Source organism: Ostrinia nubilalis, chromosome 15, assembly GCF_963855985.1.
Source record: "Ostrinia nubilalis chromosome 15, ilOstNubi1.1, whole genome shotgun sequence".
In the NCBI taxonomy this organism is placed as follows: domain Eukaryota; kingdom Metazoa; phylum Arthropoda; class Insecta; order Lepidoptera; family Crambidae; genus Ostrinia; species Ostrinia nubilalis.
In genome coordinates, this window is record NC_087102.1 from 11,528,805 (window position 1) to 11,552,106 (window position 23,302).

The following is a 23,302-nucleotide window of genomic DNA, read 5'->3' on the forward strand; positions in this document are numbered from 1 at the left end:
TATTCGTGTATGGGTGTTAGGTATGCCACTGAACATTTGCCTCTTAACAATAGTGTTGTTTTATTTATTTGATATTCGTAATGATAATGAATATTGATATGGATGGGTATCCTATTAAATAATGTAGATAAAATTCCAAATAAAACAAGCGACTGGTTCGCGTAGATTTTAATACACATTCCTTTATTTTAATGTTAAGTGTCTTCGTTACTGGGACATTGTTGATTTTTTATTGTATTACCGTTTATATTAGCGTTAGCGAATGTCCCATCTAGGCTGTTACAACAACAACGAATGTTAGTGTTTACCGTACGTGGGCCCGCATTCCGAGCAGTCGTTCTGGTCGAACTCGAAACTATCTTAAGTGTATAATTACAATATACAATCATATATAAACCCTATTCAAATGTATTCGTTCCCGAAATGTGTATCATATACGTAAAACGGCCAATATTACTGTAACATAACTATAGTCTTTGTTTCCTTCTGTATGATACATTGAGTGTTTTCACTATTTCGAAATGTAATACAATAATAATCGTAACAAGTTCACTATAATGGCACAAAATTTTAATATAATATTTTTGGATTAAAAAATCAGTATGTTTGTCATTATAATATTAATTGCACATAGGAAAATGAGGTTGTAATCAGGATTAATAAAATAATAACCAAAACGAAAGACAAATAATTTGTGTGTATATTGTTTAAGATTATTATCAATATTAATGATTATTGTACAGTCATTAATTCACATTTTCTTAGAAAATCCTCGTCAGTTGTATATTGTTGGTTTTACGCTCACTTGTAAGTGACAACGAGATATCGGTCACGTTAAAATTTAATTGTATCATATAACTTGTACAATATAAATATATAGATCCACAATTATGAAAGAGATTAAATATTTGCAAAAGTTAATATCTTGTGAGTTTTATTTTTTAGATCATTACAACCTGTCTAAAGCGCTCAGTCAACTTACCTATAGCTAATACTAATCTTAAGTAAATTAGGTCTACATCTTAAGTAAATTTGGCACCATTTTTCAATCTGTTTTTTCCGCGCTGGAGATGTTATGCGGTCCAGGACCTTTATCTGAAAAATTAATCACAATATAAGAAAAAACATGTATTATTTCTATTTCATCGACATTTCCAAGTCAGTGTTCAAACAAGTTCGTATTATTTACCTTCTTTGTCTTGTACGGTGCGCAGATTAGATTTGGCTTTATCAAGGGCCTCCCCTAGCCCAGTTTTGATTTGATGGAACTCCTGGGTCACCAGCGACAGCCTTCCCAGTAAATAGTTCAAATTATCGTCCACTTCTGTCATGCGAGCGGTTATCTTACCCACCTGGGACACGAGACATGTAATTAGCACTATCCAATTGTAATTAAACCCTTAACGTAATTGCATAGAGCTCATTTAAGCGTACCTTGTCGTTGATGTTGTCCATAGAGGTGGAGCTATCATTAACATACCGGCCAGTTTGTTCCTGGAATTAACACAGGCGTTAAGTAATTGAATATCGCCATTAGAATCGTTTATAATTTATAGCGACGTTTTGTACACGCACGCAAGAGGTTCTATGGTTATGCTCTATGGTTTCTGTGACAATAAGGAGTAATTTATTTGGGGTTCAAATTACATTAAATGAGCACAATGTATGGAAAATTATAACTCGGGGTGGTTAAGGCAGGAATGGTCCAATTAAATAACTGCTTGCTCCGCAAACATCTGGAGAGCTGTAAGCCCCGAAAAATAGCCAGGGCGGAGCATTCAAGTCAAGATTGGAAGTGATGGGACTGATGGGCCGAGTCCAGCTATCACCCTTTTTACGATTCACACTAGATTGGACACCCTATGTTGTTGTATGGTTGGTGTGGTCGAATAGTCGAATGATTACCGTGAGTTTGTCCAGCGATTCCTTGTTGGCGGTGAGCTGTTTATACATGCTGCCAATCTGCCGCCACACTGGCGCCATCTCCGTTTCGATCTTGTCGCTTATGTTGCTCTGCGCCGTGGACTGCTTCTCTAAGATGGCTAGTTGCACGTTGTCGAACCTAAAACAGAATACAGTAGGTAAATTAGTAATAACAAACTGCCGAATAATAAGTAAAATGCAACTTGAATTTCAAAAGTTTTGTATAGAGACCTGTCGTTGACGGTTTTGTTCAAACTATTGCCTTGATTCCTGACAAGCTCGCCGACCTCCGCAAGTATCTGATGGACTCCATATTCAATGCGTTTCTTGGTCGCGATCACGTTGTCAGCAGTTTCAATCAGCACACGCTCGTTTTTAGTGAGAGATTGTACCTGAAAAGCGTAGTTCCGTCAAAGAATTATCACTTCACTTTACAGGTTGTTTGTAACTTGTAACGGCCACACGCACGTATTCACTCACAAACGATGCTTGCTTAAGTGAAGCAGCAAATCGAACGAAACAGCGTTGAATAGAGCTCTGTGATTGGTTCGTGCACGTCCAGAAGTATGTAAACACCGCCCTTTGCCTTAGTTAAAAACTAAGGACTTTTCTACTTTAGCCGCTTGAGGCGCCACTGTATTCTCGTTTCTATTTTGTCCCTGTGGACTTCAATAAACCGCATTCTAAATTATTCAACTCTTTTATTAGCATACTTCCAATTAATTAGGCGTTACAACTGTTAAAAAGGCATAGGGGCTACAAAAAAGTTTCCCATGTGCGTATAGTCATATCATATACGCGCCAAATCGTCTAAAGTTTATACTTTGATGGACACTGGACAGTAAATATGAGTTTTCTTGACGGTTGATCTTAGACACAACATCATCTTATTTCTTTCGCTACGAGTATCACAGAAGATAGGCAGTAAGCAGTGGGCTTACCTCATTCTTTAGTGACTCGTAACTCCGCGAGATGTCGTTGTAGGCGTGCTCGGTCATGGTGTTGCCCTGTGTGAGGCTATTCTGGATGTCTTCGTTGGTTGTCGCCAGCCGGTCGGTCATTTCCCGCAGTTTTACCGCCACTTGGCTCACCACTACAATTTGGACATTAAATTATAGATTATTTATCAAACGAAATTGCACCTTGTATCTCAGATTATAAAAGCTACGTACCCTTTTCGCTGGTCTCTTTAAGATCCTCTTTAGCGCTTTCAATAGCCTCCAAGGTCTGGTTGGCGGATATTTGCAGGTCAGCAAGGCGGGGTAGGTCCTTCCACATGCTTTCCGCGTCCGACAGCAGCTTCTGAATCTTTACGATCTCCTTTTCTTGTTTTTCCATTACTAAAAAAAATACAGACATTTGTAGTCCATTAAAATAAATAATGTCGAATTTCACTGAAAAGCTAAGAAACTACCACTGTAAACCCTTGAAAAAGAAGCTGACAATAGTGACTGAGTTTCTTGCTGTGCTTCTTCTCAGCACTGGCCCATTTATTGTCCCGAAACAGTGGTAGGGTATTACTGGGACGTGTAAAAGTGTTTTTGTAACCCCTGGGTTATACACCCATCGCAATAAGACGAAGATTCGCGAGATTGCGATGTGTGTACTTGTACGGTCAGTGCTTTTTTGCATAATTAACTGTCTCTAAGGCATACCTGATCTAAACTGTCCCATCTAAGTATTATTTTCGGCCGAATACTGAAACACTACTCAAATCTGTCACTCAGCTGACGGGCTCCTAAATTTAAGTATCCTTCAATTTTAAATGGTATTCTCAAACGCTACTCAACGGATTTGAAGCCGTGATCAGCTAAGCAGCTCTCAAATGTTTACATAATGGCAACATTTACCAAAAAAAGTATGTTTTCATTTACACAAATGAAAACTTTACGTCTTTTATCCATTACACGCAGCATCGTTTGGTTATGTATTGTCTTTTATGGAAATATACTCAATCAACTTAACATAGAACAGTTTATGTTTAGTTTCTATTATATATAAATCTCGTTTTATCATATAAAAAAATTAATGCTTGCATTTTTATTTAATTAAAAAAATAATTTTAAATGTGATACTTTTTATTGTTGAAATCTATTAAGTGGCGATCGTGGACCGAAACGTAACCACAATTGACATTTATCATTGTTGACTGACAGAGCATCAAATTGACAAATCAACAACTCTTGGAAATGCTGCTATGCGATGTCCCCTTAATCCTCAGAAATAGGCATGTTTATGTAAAGCGATTTCATAGCAGCTATTTTGGTTGTTACTTCGTGCACTATACGATGCACAGTTGGCTGTTAGATGTGGAAGATATCACCTAGTACACGTTCATAACTTCCCGTTGGGTAGAACAGTAGGGTTATAATAAGTATTTGGTCCACTGGTTGTATGGCATTTGGTGAGGGGTTTCAAAGAGCTTCCAAATTATGAATCCAGAAACAACACCGTTTCTTTAGAGACGCGGAACCTCGCTCGGAATTGCATGTCATTATAATAATATTTTTCAATAGCGTTCAGCCTTATTGCGTTCCTGCGATTAGATCTAGGTATTTCCTCGAGGCTCGAAAGAAATGATAACGATGACACACATTATTTACCACTATTTAGGTCGATTTAGGTATAAGAATAGGATTTAAGATACCGCGCAAGCACTCTCAAATTTAACAGCTGCTTAAGACGATTTGACAGTTGTTTGAGTAATGCTTAGCGTTGAATGGCGTTTCAGTATGCGAAAATTCATTTAAGTGGCGTTTGAGTGCAACTTAATTTGAGAGGTGCTTAAAAATTGAGAACTGCTCAGATATTGTTTTGAGTATGCGAAATGTAAGTTTAGGAGCTGCTTAACTATTTGAGAAGCCGTAAAATATTTAAATGGCGTTTCAGTATTCGGCCGTTTGTTGCATAATATGTGATGTTTGTTTTCCATGAAATAAATAAATAATCGCAAGGACTTCGCTCCGCTTTCGCCCGAATGTTATCGCGTTGTATGCGACCCAGGGGTATGACGAAGACAATAAATTTTTGGGACCCCTAACGGCCGAATACTGAAACACTACTCAAATCTGTCACTCAGCTGACGGGCTCCTAAATTTAAGTATCCTTCAATTTTAAATGGTATTCTCAAAGGCCACTCAAAGGATTTGAAGCCGTGATCAGCTAAGCAGCTCTCAAATGTTTACATAATGGCAACATTTACCAAAAAAAGTATGTTTTCATTTACACAAATGATAACTTTACGTTTTTTATCCATTACACGCAGCATCGTTTGGTTATGTATTGTCTTTTATGGAAATATTACTCAATCAACTTAACATACAACAGTTTATTTTTAGTTTCTATTATACATAAATCTCGTTTTATCATATAAAAAAATTAATGCTTGCATTTTTATTTAATTAAAAAAATAATTTTAAAGGTGATACTTTTTATTGTTGAAATCTATTAAGTGGCGATCGTGGACCGAAACGTAACCACAATTGACATTTATCATTGTTGACAGAGCATCAAATTGACAAATCAACAACTCTTGGAAATGCTACTATGCGATGTCCCCATATTATTCCTCAGAAATAAGCATGTTTATGTAAAGCGATTTCATAGCAGCTATTTTGGTTGTTACTTTGTGCACTATACGATGCACAGTTGGCTGTTCGATGTGGAAGATATCACCTAGTACACGTTCATAACTTCCCGTTGCGTAGAACAGTAGGGTTATAATAAGTATTTGGTCCACTGGTTGTATGGCGTTTGGTGCGGGGTTTCAAAGAGCTTCCAAATTATGAATCCAGACACAACACCGTTTCTTTAGAGATGCGGAACCTCGCTCGGAATTGCATGTCATTATAATAATATTTTTCAATAGCGTTCAGCATTATTGCGTTCCTGCGATTAGATCTAGGTATTTCCTCGAGCCTCGAAAGAAATGATAACGATGACACACATTATTTACCACTATTTAGGTCGATTTAGGTATAAGAATAGGATTTAAGATACCGCGCAAGCACTCTCAAATTTAACAGCTGCTTAAGACGATTTGACAGTTGTTTGAGTAATGCTTAGCGTTGAATGGCGTTTCAGTATGCGAAAATTCATTTAAGTGGCGTTTGAGTGCAACTTAATTTGAGAGGTGCTTAAAAATTGAGAACTGCTCAGATATTGTTTTGAGTATGCGAAATGTAAGTTTAGGAGCTGCTTAACTATTTGAGAAGCCGTCAAATATTTAAATGGCGTTTCAGTATTCGGCCGTAAGAATTTCAGTCGATCACCACCCTTACCTTCACTCATCTTGCTATGCCACGCCTCGTCGGCGAGCGAGACCTCGCTAAGCGGCACGAAGTCTGTCGGCACCTTGCTGGAGTTGCCATACTCGTTCAGCTTCAGCTCATACTTGTTCAGCAGTTTCTCAGCCTCCGATATGTGTTTCTCTAGCGGGTTGACGTCAGATGCTACGTCCAAGCACATCGCTCGGAGATTGTCCTGCAATTTTGGTGGATTTGAGATAATTTAACAAATCATAAACGTAGATTCTTCTGCGTGTTAAATCAGACTTGTAAATCTGGCATGAATCGGACCTAATTGTGTTTTACGAAGGGGCGGTTTTTTTGCGCGATCGGGTAAAACCACCTAACCTGTGTTACCACCTAAGATTCGAAAGCGGAACTTCTGAGTCGAGTCTGAGGTTAATCAGTGCGCCATAGAGGTGTTATCGGGAAGACAGTTGCGTGTTAGAATTTAGCACTTCTGTAGGACATTTTGGGAACACAGCTAGTTTATATTTTTATGATATTTCTAAGAGTTTATAAATGATTATAATTATTATGATTGATCTATTTAAAATAGTAGAGAATAAAAAAACAAACTCGTGCATTTGACTGACCTTACTCAAACTGTTCTTCAGGTTCTCAATTTCACTCTTGACAGCGTCAATTTTAGCATCCGTAGAGGCAAGTCTCGTCTCCAGTGTGTCGTCATTGGTGGTCAGGTTGTTTTCAATGTCAGCGCTGGCAACTGGTTTCTTGTTCAGGGATGCTGTGAGTGCTTGAAGGCTCTTCTGGATGTCATTGAGAGCATCTGCCGTCTTTTGTTGTGTGGTCTTCTCTCTTTCTTCTTTCTAGAAACATAACATTAAAAATTAGCATATTAATAAAGGTAAACTAGAGTTTTCATAAATGTCTATAGATCTTAATCGATGTGACGTAAACTTAAACCTCTTCTTCCTCAGTGGTTTGTCACGTGTAATAATTAGTGTCCAAATAAACGGCAAGGGTTAAGGTACAAAGACCACCAAAAGTATAGACTAGACCAAGGGTTAGGGAACTGACTAATAATATGCAAGGGTTAAGGATGTAACGTAGCGCGAGTTACTTAAACACACTTTCCGAAACACGTGGAGCTGCTCATATCAACTCTAAAAAGTAATACCTACATAGGTTCTATCGAATGTAAATACATATATTACGCTTCTATTACTTCGTCATACCTGTAAAAGTATAGTTTCGACGTTGGACAGCCGCTCGTCGAGCCGTGAGATCATCCCTTTCAGCGGCTCCAGCGCTCGATGCTTCTTCTCAAGGCCCAACACCAACTTCTTTAGCTGCTCTCCCGAGGTCTTCTCGCGGTACTCGTGCCGCTCCAGCTTGGACTCGGAAGTCCGGAACATGTGAACGAGCGACATCATCGCGTCGCGGATGTCCTCGTGGCTAGAAGTTTAAGGAACTTTTAAATTAACGGCTTTGTAATTCACGTGACGTAGAGATTTCGTCACGTGCTCAAGATTCAATAGTCATCCAAATTGCAGTTTGAACTCCGAGGTCCGGAACACGTGGAGGAGCGACATCATCGCATCGCGGATGTCCACGTGTCTAGAAGTTACGGCAACTTTTAAATTAACAGTTTGGTAAGCCTCGTGACGTAGAGATTTCGTCACATACTTAAGATTCTTCCAAATTCGTTATTTTTTTCCACAACGGGGAATCTTTTGGCCTGCACGTCACTCACCTGACGTGGAGTGACGATTAGGCCGAAGGTGGAAGACGATTTCTTTTTACTTGAACATGTCTCGCCAAAAAGGTTCACAGTTATAGTGATTTCATCATAAAATGCTCACCTGTGAATCGAACTAGGCTAAACAAACCTAAGTATACCTATAAATGTATGTATACCGTTCGCTGTAAGTCATCAAATCGTCGTCGACATAATTTATAAACTGGATACAATCATGAATACTTGCTGCCGATTTGGCATCGCATTAAATTAGCTGCGTTTAGGAGAAATGTGAAAGCGTACAGGGTTTCCTATAAAGTCCTTAATGTAGACATGACTAATAAGCCATGTGAAACCAATCGTGCCGTTTACGGAGTTTCAGTTTCCACAGTAGAAAGCTTCCTTGAATACTGAATCGGTATTATTAATCGAATAGGTACAATGTTTTGGCGGTTGCAGTTGCAAAGTTGCTAAAGTGCTAACAGGATTTTGTTAAATCTAACTTTCAACTATGTTTTGTAACCTACTTTTAAGTAGGTGCCTAAAAATACGGTCTTGCAGATTCCACGCTCGTATGCGCAATTACTATAGCCTTATCACATCTTATTGAGGTGACAGATTCGAGTACGTATAGCTATGTGTAGGTACCTACTTATTACATACATATTTACAAAATAACATACTATTCAGTAAGGAGGTACATACCTACATAACATTGACCGATTAAATTGTCTAAGTAAGAGGTAATTCCATATAGTGTAAAGTCCTCAATGAATAAATCAAAGCTTTTAAGTCGTGTAGTTTCTACATGCACATTAACATACATTAAGAAGTACTAGTTAATTTACATGAAAAGAATACCCACGCAAACTGCATAATGAAAATTATCTTTACTTGAGAACGTAGAAGAGAGAAGATACTTCATTCATGACTTTTGGGATAATAATTTTTACAACTACTTAAGTGATTCCGTCTACTTGAGTGGGTGTCTGTAGAGATTTCTACTTTCGACCATCTTTATTATTCGAAATTTACGACTGAGTAGGAATGCATTTACTTAGCCATTCTAGACTAAAGAATTGAGAACCTCCTTCTTATGTTGAAGTCGATTAAAAAAGTTAGAGCGTCTTTAAAACAACTTGATACTTCCATCAATAAAACTACGAAGTGCAGTAACGAGAAATGGCGCAACTGTTCCTATATTTGTTATTAGGTTAAAGTACTAGTTGCGAATCCGCATCTAGCGCAGTTCCCTGGATGCAGTGCTTTCGCTGCATCAAAATAGCTCTTGACATTTAGGACTTTTTTATCGTTCAGTCAGATATTTTAATAACACCCACCCACTACTGCAACTCCTGAAAGTACCTACTTAGACAGGATCTGCATTTTGGTCGCCAATTACAATTTAATTTTACTTGTTAGAGGTATATGACTACTTCACAACACTTTTTACTGATTTCTTATGTAGAGTCAAGTGATAGATGGAGAAGTTGCTTAAAAGAGCTTACGAGAGTTAATCAAACATTGCGTAAGGCGTTGTAAACAGAAAAAGTTGTATAAAATAGTCGACGACTTGTCCTCCGGATATCGTTAGTACAAAGTTCTTTCTTATATCTCTGGAGTAATAAATCGGTATCATAAATGTATTTGTATCGGACATAAACCACCTACAGTGCCATAAAAAGTTCACAACATAATAAAAAGATCAACGACCCATCATCTGTGGATGCCTTCGAGCATTAATCATCCAGATCAAATAGAAGTGGATGTTTGGTCAATAACTGTTTAATAAAGATTTATGGATCGACTCTGGTATTCGTTTCATTTTGAATCGAATTTAGATTGGCTGTCGATTGTCGTTCTTGAATGCAGAATCTCAGCCAGGTAGAGACTGACTCTACATTTACGTTAGGCTCGGTAAAAAACAAATGCATCGTGTTCTAAACTCCTAATTGAAAGGCTTGAATCTTCTAAACGATGGAAGAGAAAACGGTATGGTAACTGTGTGGTAATTAATGAACGAAATTGAAAGTTGTAAGAATTTTCAAATTAGAATCAACTAGAGTCGACTCCTGCGGTGTAATGGCGGCCGCAGTGCTGAATATTTAACGCCAGCGTTGTTAACAAGCTCGTAAACATTTCAAGGAACGACTGTTCATTAGAGGCTGCGCCGAAGGAATTTTGAAATAGTGAAGGGAACCTCAAAAATACCAATTAATGGACCCTTCGAAGTTCATGCCCAGAGGCTATAAATAAAGGTAGTAACATAATGAAATGATACTTACGTAACATTCCGGCAATACGCGTGAGGGGTCCATACAAGTAGCGCCGCGGCCACCCACCATAGTCTCTGGGGAAATAGCATAGGTGTAGTTAATCGAATGCTAATCGCACGTGTGCACTTAGCTTTATTACGCAGTAATTTACTTCAGTCGTATTTATAGACGGAAATGAGAATTGTATGGAGTTAGTGCGGATATTGGCGGATGTACCAGGTTGTATAGTACACTTATTAGGTAACAGACAATTATGAAGGGAAATTGAAGCAAACTCTCATCTTAAAAACAAACTATAAATATTAACCGATGAAAAACAAAACAGCCAAAACAGTTTTTGATTGTCTTTTTCTCATTAACATGGACACATATTTTTAAGGACTGGAAAAATATCAATAATTTAATTGATATTAATTAAGATGTAGCATTAACAGAATGGGAGTCAAAGGCCCAAGAAGGGTCGCATTTTATCTCGCCAGCCGTGACCTTACGCGCAGTAAAATAACAACAAACTATGATCCAAACTCCTATCATTTAAAATCGTCTCAATATTTTGACTAGTCTTTCCAAGTCTTTCTAAATTCAGTCAACAAACCCTTATTGACAATCTGTGATAAACGAATAAAGAATAACCCATTTCAGAAGTGCAGATTACGATATTGCTTGAGTCTTTAATTTTGTTTAGTTTGAACAAGTTACTACTATTGTTGTGTATGTAGAATTAATGAAAGCTTCACAAAGTAGAACCCTTATTTATAGTGGGAACAATAATTTAGCTAGGCATAAATGCTCCACTGTCATACGACTAGAGATTGCAAAATCCGGATTTTTCTTAAATCCGGTTTTCAGGATTTGTGTTACGTACAAATCCGGATTATCCGGATTTTTCGAATATTGGGTAAATTTTTTAAACCATCAATTTAATTTAAATAAAACTTAGTTTTTTTTTTCAAAAAGATGTAAGTATTTGAAGAAAAGCGTTTTATTTTATTATCGCGCATGGAATTTATCCCTCTTTTTTTCGGTTTGCGCTACAAGCTTTCGAAATTATTTGAACCTTGCATTATTTTTTTCGTTTTAGTACAACTGCATTTCAGAATAAAAACTTGCTTGTACCTATAAAATATTTTTTTATTCTTCTTCTTGTCGTGTCGACAACAAACCTACACAGCGTCAGCCCAAAACTCCGCCACAAGAGTGGCGTTGTCAGTAGCCTTCATTAAATCTTCCTGCTTGCAGTTGTTTGGGCACGCAGGGCACGACATCATATGCTTCGTCGACTGGGGAACAAAACCACACTTGCACTCCAAGTTTGATCGATCTAAGAATCCCTACCTGACACCTGAACAGATTGTCCTTACTACGGCAGACCTGTCCGAAGTCTATAAAGATTTCCAGGAAGGCCAGGGGAGCTAATTTTTTTATTATAATTTTATTTTACACTTTTAAGTTGTATTTAATTTCAATCTCAGGGCCCTGGTAATTATTTACGATCAAAGTGCTCGGGAAGACGAATCCAACGAACTCAAACTCTATAAGTTTCTGCCGTTTCGGTTAGGAGTTCCTATGGCCACCTCCTGACTTCATCATCAGGACCCTGAACATCATCTAGCACTTAAGTGCTTGAAAAGACAAATCCAACAAACCCAAATTCGATGAGTTTCCACCGTTTCGTTTAGGAGTTCCTATGGCCACCTCCAGAATCCATCATCAGGACCCTGGGCATCATCTAGCACTAAAGTGCTCGAAAAGACAAATCCAACAAACCCAAGTTCGATGCGATTCCGCCGTTTCGTTTAAGAGTTCCTATGGTCACCTTTTGACTCCATCATCAACCCAGCTAAATGGTTGGCGGTATAGCCAACAACCTGTTTAGAACTCTTTTAAGGATTTCTCCACAATCACCCCCATTCTCATACAATAACATTTCGAGATGAATTAATGTAAGCAAATCGGATCCGTTGGGTGAATTTGATGGGCGAGGTTGAAGATCTCTACTTACACTTGGCCTGCGGATGAATATGGAGAAAACAAAGCTTATGTCCAATGTCCATGTTGCGCCCTACCCAGTTTCGGTTAGGAGCTCAATTCTCGAGATTGTTGACAAGCATGTCTACCTCGGACAAACGATTAAGCTGGGTAGGTCCAATTTCGAGAAAGAGGTGAATCGTCGAATCCAACTCGGCTGGGCAGCGTTTGGGAAACGACGCAATATCTTTTCATCCAAAATACCTCAGTGCCTGAAGACTAAGGTCTACAGCCAATGTGTGTTACCAGTGATGACTTATGGTTCGGAAACGTGGCCTCTCACTATAGGCCTTATACAGAAGCTCAAATTGCACAGCGTGTTATGGAGAGGGCTATGCTCGGTGTTTCTTTACAAGATCGAATCAGAAATGAGGAGATCCGTAAACGAACTAAAGTCGCTGACATACTAGCCCGACGGATACAAGCTGAATTGGCAATGGGCAGGGCACATAGTACGCAGAACTGACGGCCGATGGGGCAGCAAGGTTCTGGAGTGACATGCAATAAATAATTTGAATTTGAAGTGGAGGCCGCGTACCGGAAAACGCAGCGTGGGATGTCCACCCACACAAGGTGGACCGATAACATCATAAAGGTAGCAGGAAGGCGCTGGACGCAGGTCGCTACCAACCAGGTAACATGGAAAGCATTGGGGGGCCTATGTTCAGCAGTTGACGTCCTATGGCTGAGATGATGATGATGACTTACACTTGCAAGGGATATTTGCCGATTTAGCTGCTCTTTAAAACTCAGCGATATGGTGTTTCAGAATCAGCGTCTCGTATAAAACTCACTGGCCGACTAGCGAATTCACTTACGCATGCGGCATGACGCGTCATTGTGCAGGCACAGTGCAGGTGTGAGTGTTGTGCGACGAAGTGCGGGTGCTTTCAATCAAAACTTCGCTTGTTTTGCATCCATGTTGCATTCAATAGATATTTTGGTTTATGATTTTATGATAAAATTTTTGGGGTAAAAATATTCGAAAAAACCGGATTTCAAAGTAAAAATCCGGATTTTTTTATAGCCTCAAAATCCGGATTTTTCAGATATTTTCGAATTTCGAATAATCCGGATTGCAATCTCTACATACGACCACCCTTTATAAAAAGTTCGCAACTAAATTACTTGAGGTTTAATCTAGGATACGTAAGGTCTGTGACAAAAAGTTAGAGCGTATGATACTGTATGTAGGTAAATGGGAGATAGATTATTAATTTTAAAGTCAAATCTCTAACACACCAGTAAAAATCTTCTTTAAGACCATACAACGACCGAACTATGTAAACCCGACACGATTCTGTATTAACATAAAATGTAAAGTAGAGCTTTGCATATTATGGCTATGAAGAAACATTAATAAAACCGTGAAATTAGAAGATGGGAAGAGTCCGACAAGAGCCCTAATTACTCCAATAACTCGACGCAAACCAGATTAATGTTACGAGCTCAATTTGTAATCTGTGATGATGCGGGCGGTTCAAGCGTCCATCTCAACGGGACCTGCCTCGGTACCAACTTATGTTTATAAGAAGATCTAAAGGTTCTGGACGCAGTTAATCTTCAATCATATTGCGGCGCAGTGTGGCAATTGAATAATAAAATAAATGCTTCCATTCATAAGTGCTTACATGATTGAAAGCGACGTAATGTCGCAACCACTGTTGGTTAAATATGAATTGGATAGTATCTAACTTTTTGACAAGCGACGCATCTGTCTGTATAATAAAGTAAGCACATGGCTCTGTAAAAAGATTGTGGCAATAGCAACATGTATCACCCAAAAGATATTTTGTATAGAACTCTACATCCTTAATTTATCTTTTCAACCGACTTCAAAAAAGGAGGAGGTTCTCAATTCGACCCGTATGTTTTTTTTTTTTTTGTTTGGGCAACAAGCGACGGATGTTGTAAAACACAGACCACGATATGATTTACAAAAGCAGTAGGTAGCTGCAGATAGATGATGATTCTTTTAACTTTAAAATCCACAAAATAAATTAAAGCGAAAGCTTGATCTGAAAGCTCTACCCCTGTTAAAGCGAAGAGCTTTGTTGGAAGAAGTAACGAGTATGGCTGTGAAAACACCAAACGGGGAAGATTATCTAGCTATACAGGACAAAAATAGATAAAGTAAATTAATCTTTAAGGTACCGGATCAGTTAAACGTGTGCAATTTACTTTTTTCACTGGTACATAAGTTCCTGTTGCAATTTTCTTTGATGTCAGACGCTACAATGATTCTGGAAAAGTAAATATTTTGTTTCCTTAGTGTACGTTTATTTAGTGATATTATTAGATTAAGATGAGATGACGTCAGGCAACAAAGGGAAAGGAATCTAAGCTCTGAAACACCGAGTGAAGTCCTTGGCCGGAATCCAGGCGAGTCGTGTTCTCTCAAAGATTTTAATATTAATTAATGCATTATTAACTAAACACCAGTCTGTTTATGTTAACTGCATTATAATAATTATGTCGTATTAAACAGCTATTATGCATATCGAACTCTATATGCAATTATGCATTCTGTAATACCAGTACTTATTATTATTCTGATTTCTGTGGTAATACTGCGATCGATCATAACGAGATTATGATACTTACTCTTTTTCGATACCACTAACTATCAATGTAACTTTTCCTAATAATAATTAATTGAAAACTCAAGGAATTAGTATTTCCTCCCAGTTTCCCTGGTTATTGTAAAACTTTCTGTCAAAGGACTTTCATGCCCTGCTCAGCTCTAAGGTTCAATCTTTCTTTCTACTAGGATTTGTTTAAACACAAATCACAACCACGAAAGAATTAAGTACCCAAGTAGTATTTAGCTTGAAAAAGATGCCCAGTCGTGGGACTCGAAGCTTGCATGTGTTGTGACATGACGAGTAGCGTAGTCGGGTTTTTCTCGTTTTGTTAAATTACCTTCCGCTTACTGCATGCATGGGGAACTCTGGTTCCGTTATAAACGCACTTACTTTAATTTTATAATGAGCATGGAATTTTATTATGGTGATATGACATAATTAACGTTTATAGCTACAAGTTTATATCGAGGTTTATTGCAATGTTTTTAAATAAACTGAAACATCGCAATTTTTAAGAATATGCTCCAATTCAGGATAATAAAGGGACAATGTCGATGAAGTTTAGCTCATTTTCCATTATCATTTTGCTAGACGAAAGGTCACGGACGAGAAAATACCTTCACAGGGGTCATTATGACATGAAGAAAACACTTCAACTGAAGGACGCAAAGACAAGAGCTGACAAAAGTGGCACTGTCGTAAGCGCACGCGCCGCAGAGGTGCGAAAAGCACGCTAACAGTTGCGCGAGCGCCGCAGGCTTAGGGCAATAAACTTTCCTATACTGCCCCCGGCCGCTTATTGAAATTACAGGTATTTTGTGAAATCAACAAAGTCTTCTCAATCGCGTGGGACGTATTGGTTAGCGAGTTAGAGATAAGTGTCTTTTAATTTACATTATTACTATGTTTAATAATGATAAGTAAAGAAAATAACCACTGGTTATTGATACCTACGTTTAGATCATCAATAAAATTAACGTTTCGAGTTAAAGTTAAATAGAATTATTAATTGTGCAATGAAAGGATGCTGCATTTTCATTAGACGGTTATCTTGACGACAATCTCATAATTATTTATGTACTTGTTACTCATTAAAAGTTAATGAGATCTTGGGGTCCGATCACAAAGTTTATAAGAGACATCGGAGATTTAATAAATTCTACAGAAAATGGATGGTTGAAAATAAATGGGAGATGTACTTACCAGACTTAATACCGCCATGTTGGCCTGTTAATTCTAATTTAAACTAGGAAGCACCCTTTGTTCGTTTTGGTTTTGATCGCGTGCGCGCAGATGGTCTAAATTAGTGGCAGCGGAGACTGCGTGCGCGCGCAGCCGATCGCGAACTGAGCGATGAACTTTATGCGCCGGCGCCGGTGCAGCCGCCCGCTGCGTATTAATGCCTTATTGACGTATTTGACCAACATTCCGAAGGGTTATAAACACGCTTATTTCGGACACTTATCGGTCAATCAACGCAGCACCCCTTCACAGAATAAAAGGTGCGTTCACTATGTAAACATCCCCATGATTAATGTATTAAGATAAAGAGCCGTTGCTCTACAATTTCGGTTATGTTAACAATGAGATAGGCGCATATTATGGCGCCTTTGTGTACATCTCAGCGATTCTTTGTGCAAGCTTCCGTCTTATCAAGATTAGGTACACCTGTTGCAAAAAAATCTGCTTACGCAACCTTTGTGTCTCGGCGTAGTTTGAGGACGATAGGGCTCGCCAATAGTATACCCATATTTAAGTAGGTAGAGCAATCAATCGGAATGTTTTTACGTTCAAATGACTTACAAAAATTATATAAATTCCCAAGAATAAACAAACGTACATTCTTTCCATCTCATAACATTACTGGTTGTAATCAACAAAAACCCGTTGATAAATATAAAGGTCAGGGTGATAAATAAGAAACGTCTTAGATAAATGTGACTATTAACATTTATTGGAGTTTCAAATTTCTATTATGTACAATCCGTTTGTGCCTGCTGACGCAGCCCGCCGTTCGGAAGCTCTTGCCACAGACTTGGCAGCTGAAGGGTCTCTCGTCCGTGTGCGTGCGATTATGGACTCTCAGAATATCTAGTGTATTGAATCTTTTCCCGCAAGTTTCGCATTCATACTTCCTCTCATTGGCGTGGTACACAAAGTGCCGCCGGTACTGCGCCACAATATGGAATGTTTTCCCGCACACCTCGCAGGTCTTCCGCGGCGTCGGGTCATGCACCGCCTTGTGGATCACCAGCCCGCTTTTGAACTTGAACTTCTTGTCGCACACGTCGCACGAGTAAGGCTTGCTGTTCGAGTGCATGTCCAAATGGCTGATCAGATTCCTCGTGGGTTTTCCGCACACTTCGCAAATCTTCCAATAATCGTATCTCAGTTTGCGCTGCTTTTTTCGTTTTCTTATGACTTTTGGCGTTTCTGTTTTGACGGTAGGTTTGACGTCTGACGTCATGTCCTCGACTGGTGGCGCGTCCTCGAAATGGTTGTCGTTATCGTCGATGTCGTGATGGTCACCGTCTTTTAAGTCGTCGATGTTGTTAAGGTCCTCATTTTCGTCGTTCTCCTCGGTCTTGTCAATCTCAACTTTAATTTTGTCTGCCGCGTTATTACTTCGCAAGTGTTTGTCGACGTCCTGACACCGCACACGGAATTTGAACGCGTCCTCTAACTCTCGAAGGCAGTTGAGGCAGATTTGCGACGGTAGGTGATCTGATTGATCGACCTGCAAAACGTGTCAGATGTAAATACTTAGATAATATTACCACGAAAATATGAAACTTACAATAATTTAGATGCAATACAAAACGGAAACTTTTTCAACTATGAATAGTAATGGAGGGCTATGAATAAAGTTGCCGTTAAAACTAGCAGGGGATCGAACAGACTATTCATCCACCTGTCATCATACGGCCAGTACCGTTATGTAACGCTGTTATAGTTCAAACATTTAATGAGGAATAACAATAAAACCCGCGCGAGTTATCCCGAACAGTGAATAAGCTATATTACAGGTTACTTACCTCAACGCCCCCAATAGTGCGCAGTTTAGACGCGATATCGAGGCCGTCGCCGTCAGACTGCGCGAATATATCCACGCACGCCTCTTCATTCCAGCAGGACCGGCAGCTGTGTGTCTCCTCATACTTCGGCTTCACTTGTAGTCTCTGCTTCAAATCAAACAACTTCATATCATCCTCGTAGTCGTCGGGAAGGTCGTCATAATGCTCATGTGACACCACCCTAGGCTTTTTCTTCACAGGCACCCTGACTTTGTTTTCGACGTACTGCGCCATCGCCTCGTAGTAGGGCCACTGCTCGTTTAGTATGCCTTTGTTCGCGAATTTCTTTTTCCACTGAAAAGTGAGTGAATGTGAGTGCATGAACTCATAAAATTAAATGGCATAATTAACTCTTTTATGCAACAGAACCTTTTTTTATAATTTGACAAAAAAACGATGTTTCGACATACAATGGGCATCGAAAATCTTATCTAGGTACTTCTTTTTTAAGTCAACTAACTTATTTGATGATATCATTGCTATTAAAACTAATTTTAGATAATAAATTATAAACAAAATATTCGCCTAAGTTTTGAACTGGGGTCATTGTGCCTATTATCTTAGAATTTAAACCCATCTAAGTACTCTCTTGAACGAGAACCGAGAAACTATTTTAAAAAATCTCACTCGTGTTAGATTTTTTTATTAAATTATTTTATGCCATTCTGGAATGGAGGCCGTACCGGAAAACGCAGCGTGGGACGTCCACCCACAAGGTGGACCGACGACCTGAAAAGGTAGCAGGAAGGCGCTGGATGCAGGCCGCTACCAACCGTGCGATGTGGAAGTCATTGGGGGAGGCCTATGTACAGCATTGGACGTCCTATGGCTGAAATGATGATGATGATGATTTTATGCGATAAGATATTAATATCGAGTTACCCTGAACGTTTTCAGCAAATGAGTCCAGATCTCTGGGAGGTCGAGCAAACTGTGGTCCAGAGGCAAGCCGACGCTACGCAGCCGTTTCTCTACTTCTCTGTGCCAACAACAAACGTTTTTGAAGACAATTCAAAAATAAACTTTAAGAGTAGGCGCACACCGTTGATTTTTAGTTGGCCGATAGTTGTGCCCGATTTCAAATTGTATGAAGAATCGGCCAAATCGAATCGGCGTAGTGTGCGCACTCCCATACATGCCCATACTGATCAACAGCCTGACTAAACTATCGCCCGACGAAAAATCAACGGTGTGCGCCTACTCTAAGATTTACATACAAAAAGTATTTGATTAAATTTTAGTTACACTTCATATTTTACTGCTTGAGGTCTAACGAAAATCTTCAATACCGATTAGTAAATTGATAGACAAACATACCTCCACGCCGTTAGCTGATCTTTAAGAGTGCCGGAGAAGCCGTGTTCAGAATCCACTCTGGCACTGATGAAGTTATGAACCCATTCTTCTTGCCCTATGAATAGAGTATTTTATCATTAAAATTACTTCGTTTAAGAAATATTGTTTCTCACATACCTAACCCTACAGCTACATTCTTTAGAGGGCCGCTGATCAACAGAGTTGGCTGAGGTAGGTCGCGCTGATGAGGGAGAGAGTACTGATCAGCAGAGTTAGTTGGGCAGAAGCATAGAGCAGACCGTAACCCGATCCGGTATGGCGGGCCGGGTGTCCTAGGCTGTTTCACCAGGATCACGAGGGGAAACCTCTATAAAACTACCGTAAGGTAATGGTAGATCCCGTGAACGAGCCATAGGTCGACGGATCCGTGGACGAATTTCCAAGTTAAAACAACTCGCGGCTACGTTTCATTGGGCTCTGGACACCGTGTCGAGTTTTAGTGAGTAGGCCCCGCCCTTCTTGAGTTTGTAAAGCATTTCCAAACTAGGTAAGTTACAAATGTTGGAATGATACTTAATACTTACAATCAATAATGGGATTCAGACTGAGTCGTCCTTCTCCTAAATAAACCTCAAACAGATTGTAATACATCCAACTTTTATTATTTGTTGCTTTCGCCTTTTGGTACTCCTGCAAAAAATACATAATTTGAATTATTATCAAAGCATTCTCAGTTTATATTTAATGCATGCTATAAGGTCAATAATATTAAGGGTGTTTTAATATCGTGCGGATTTCATCATTCAGAAAAATGTGTAATGTCTAAATAATACTGACCGAAAAAGTTGCTGCCCATTTCCTACAAATTTCTCTACTGGTCAAAGTTTTCGGAAAGCCATATTCTCCCACCATGATGGCATGAAGATCGCTGTTGACGAACAAATTATATTAATTATAATACCATTATTATTACATCGTTAAATGTCGATCATTTATAAAATAAACTTACTTCCACGCCCATTTCTTTTTACTGAAGAGCCAATCGTTTTGAAGACGGATTTGTATGAATGTCTCTGTTATATCTTTGGACCCTGAAAACCAAAACTATTTGTAGACATTCAAACAATAAGTTATTGGTCTATTAATGTGTTTGCTACAGAAAACCGAACCTTAATTAAAATAATCAATTAAGTTAATTACTTACATTGAAACTCATTTTCATTGTCATTAGAATCAGTGTTTTTTTGCTTTTTACTAAATTTATTCTTGATCCTCCGTCTCACGACGAATCCGCAGGCCGCTTCATTCTCTAAATTAACTATATACTCTGGTTCATAGGTTTGGAAGTAACTCAACATTACATCATACAAGGGCCATTCCGATAGCTCGGCGCCCTTTTTAATTTTTAAACGATGCTTTCTCTAAAACAAAATTATATTTAGAACCAGTTATTAGGCAGTTATAAATCATGCAAGCCACTTGAATCATTGATAATCAGTATACAGTTATAAAACATGTTGAAGTGGTTGGTGCTTGAAATTGCACCCATGTTTTATGAATGAAAGCAGTCAATGTTATTATTAGATGCTTGAAGGGTGCACTCACATTGAATGTTGTTCTTATATGTTGCCACAATCCTTTTATGTCTTGGATGCAGCATTCAAGGGGCAAATCCTGACTTCTCAATGATCTTTCAACAGTCCTGAAACAAATTGGTTTTCACTTGCCAGCTTGAGAAAAATAGTTATTATACCCATTAATTTAGTCATAGATGAATTGGAAAATTTTATTCAAAATGGAACAGTGAGTCTACGAAAAATTGCTTTTTCTGAGACTTACTTAATTTTGTGATTAAAAATATTTTTTTGTTATTTTACTTGGACAAAAATCTTTAAAAAAATCATTAAAATAAAGTTCCAAAAATGTTAAGAGTAATGAAAAATTTAAAGAATTAAATACATACTTCCACATACTCAGTACATCCAATGTCATGCTTTTGGTTTCTGTTATGCTAGTTATCAACTTTAGACGCCAATCGTCAGTCCCTGCAAATAAGCAAATAAAGCATTATCAATGGTAAATGAACCTAGAAACTAATCAGTTATACATTAGGATGTTAAATGAAGTGCAATATACTTTTTTTTTAAATTAAATCTCTTGGGCTGTACTAAGATTTTTTGTTTTTTTTTTGTATTGTTTCTCAATGTAAAAATAAGTTTCGATAATAATTGAACTTTTTTTTTAAATACAATTTTTAGTAAAAAGCTATATTTTCTAAATCAACAATATTAAAATTTAATAGCGAAGACATCCTTTCTGATTTCTTCCAGTTTTAGGAAACCTTCAACTAAAAAAAACTGTTCCACACTAACAAGATTCATATTTGTCCAAGACTTTTGTTTTGCCAAAGTGTTTGTCAAACAATTTGTAATATTTCCAGCTCTTATTTTTTGTCTTTTTAGCCAACTTGTACATCTGAAACAAATAAATATTTAATAATTTCTTACATGCTATTTTTTAAATCTAATCTAATAATAATGAATGGGATATAATAGGACTATACCGGATGAAGTTCTGTGGTCAGGGTCAAGCAAAGAACAGAGAACTGACAAAAAAGTTGATAAATAATTGAATGCATCTAGCGTGACAAATTGAGTACATAATAAGGGCTACCTTTTATTTTTTTGACGTTCATAAGTGCCACTTGTGGTCTAAACTGAATAAATGATTTTGATTTTTGATTTTGTGCAGAATAAAAATATAACATAAAAAACTTTAATGAACCATTATAGTGTAAAACATTTTTTAATTCATAATAAAGCAAAAGATGTAATAAGTAAGACTGAATCATGGAGGTATGTTGAATTATTCATTGACTATAAATATTATCATAATAAGCAGTTAGGTACTTACATCGTAAATGTAGGACCACTTCTTCCTAACCTGGCTAATTGTCATCTCTTCAGGAAAACCATTCTCCATTAGAATTTTGTGGAATTCTCTGTAAAATACATATTAACTTTAAAATAGCTTAAACATTATTATACAATGAATGATACTAAGTATAGCCTTGGTTTTTATAATCTGTACTGTAATAATAGTGTTATGTTGATTTAAATAAATAAAATAAAAAGTTGACCTGATTATTCATCATCATCATCATTTCAGCCACAGGACGTCCACTGCTGGCAGGCGCTGGATGCAGGCCGCTACCAACTGTGCGATGTGGAAGTCATTGGGGGAGGCCTATGTTCAGCAGTGGACGTCCTGTGGCTTGATTATTCATTCATTTCATAATCCAAATTCTTAAAATTCTGAGAAGATAATAATGATTTCTTTAGAGTACAGACAATAGCTTATCAGACTATACATTTTGGTTGCAAAATCACCCCTATTACAACTACGTTAACTTGATGTGCTATTGTCTGTAACTCTGTAATAAGCCAGATTGTCAGGCATAAGATACATTACCCCCATGGTTGTTTTTTTTTCTTGAACAACCAGTCGTTTTCAAAGCGAAGCTCAAAAAAACGTTGATTGAGTTCTGATGTCCCTAAAAAATCATAACACTGTATGAATTTAGGCTGATTGGTAAGATTTTAAATCAGACGAAACCATTATTGACAGTTTTTATGCAGTTAAATGTGGTTGTGACTGATGCTCTTCTTGGTCAAAACCACTTTTGACCAAGAGTATCAGTCAAAACCACTTTGACCCCACACTCTGACCTTGCAGTCAAAAGTGGTTTTGACCGATTATGAGTTTTGACTGTAACAGATTTAATTTATGCTAAGGTTTTACAATGATTGATTTGTATCCGATTTTCTTCCCACTAAAATAAACTTACACACAAAGCTCTTTTCATCCATAGCGACGGCTTATACATCTACTTAAACAGTAGTAGTATAGTAATCTAACAATTATAACACTATAAAATTATCTAATTCAACAACAAACAATTAAAAATTTAGAATTTTCTGAGAAAACTACGGAAAACATGCATTTCACACCGAGATACACAAAGCCAAATGTCAAAAATGTCAATCAAATTGACAATGATGACACAGTATGTCAATCGTGTCAGCTGCTGTATTTTTTTTTAATATTACCTTTGCTTTGCTCAGTGATCTTT

At 37.9% G+C, this 23,302-nt stretch overlaps 1 protein-coding gene across 1 annotated transcript; it reads right to left on the minus strand.

Moving 5' to 3' along the window:
* Positions 1-153: 153 nt before the first annotated feature.
* LOC135078705 (uncharacterized) lies at positions 154-23,193 on the minus strand. The gene is made up of 26 exons (XM_063973252.1): positions 23,018-23,193; positions 22,642-22,723; positions 22,084-22,171; positions 21,543-21,645; positions 21,134-21,215; positions 20,776-20,872; positions 20,375-20,591; positions 20,180-20,261; positions 20,008-20,098; positions 19,755-19,860; positions 19,192-19,285; positions 18,757-18,853; positions 17,836-18,168; positions 16,755-17,537; positions 16,004-16,027; positions 10,197-10,261; positions 7,409-7,628; positions 6,806-7,039; positions 6,204-6,405; positions 3,096-3,263; positions 2,865-3,016; positions 2,155-2,315; positions 1,906-2,062; positions 1,435-1,494; positions 1,190-1,352; positions 154-1,095 (listed from the first exon to the last, which is right to left on the minus strand). The coding sequence occupies exons 1-26, from the start codon at positions 23,037-23,039 to the stop codon at positions 1,046-1,048; spliced, it is 3,933 nt and encodes a 1,310-aa protein (XP_063829322.1). The 5' UTR covers positions 23,040-23,193; the 3' UTR covers positions 154-1,045.
* Between the last annotated feature and the right edge of the window lie 109 nt (positions 23,194-23,302).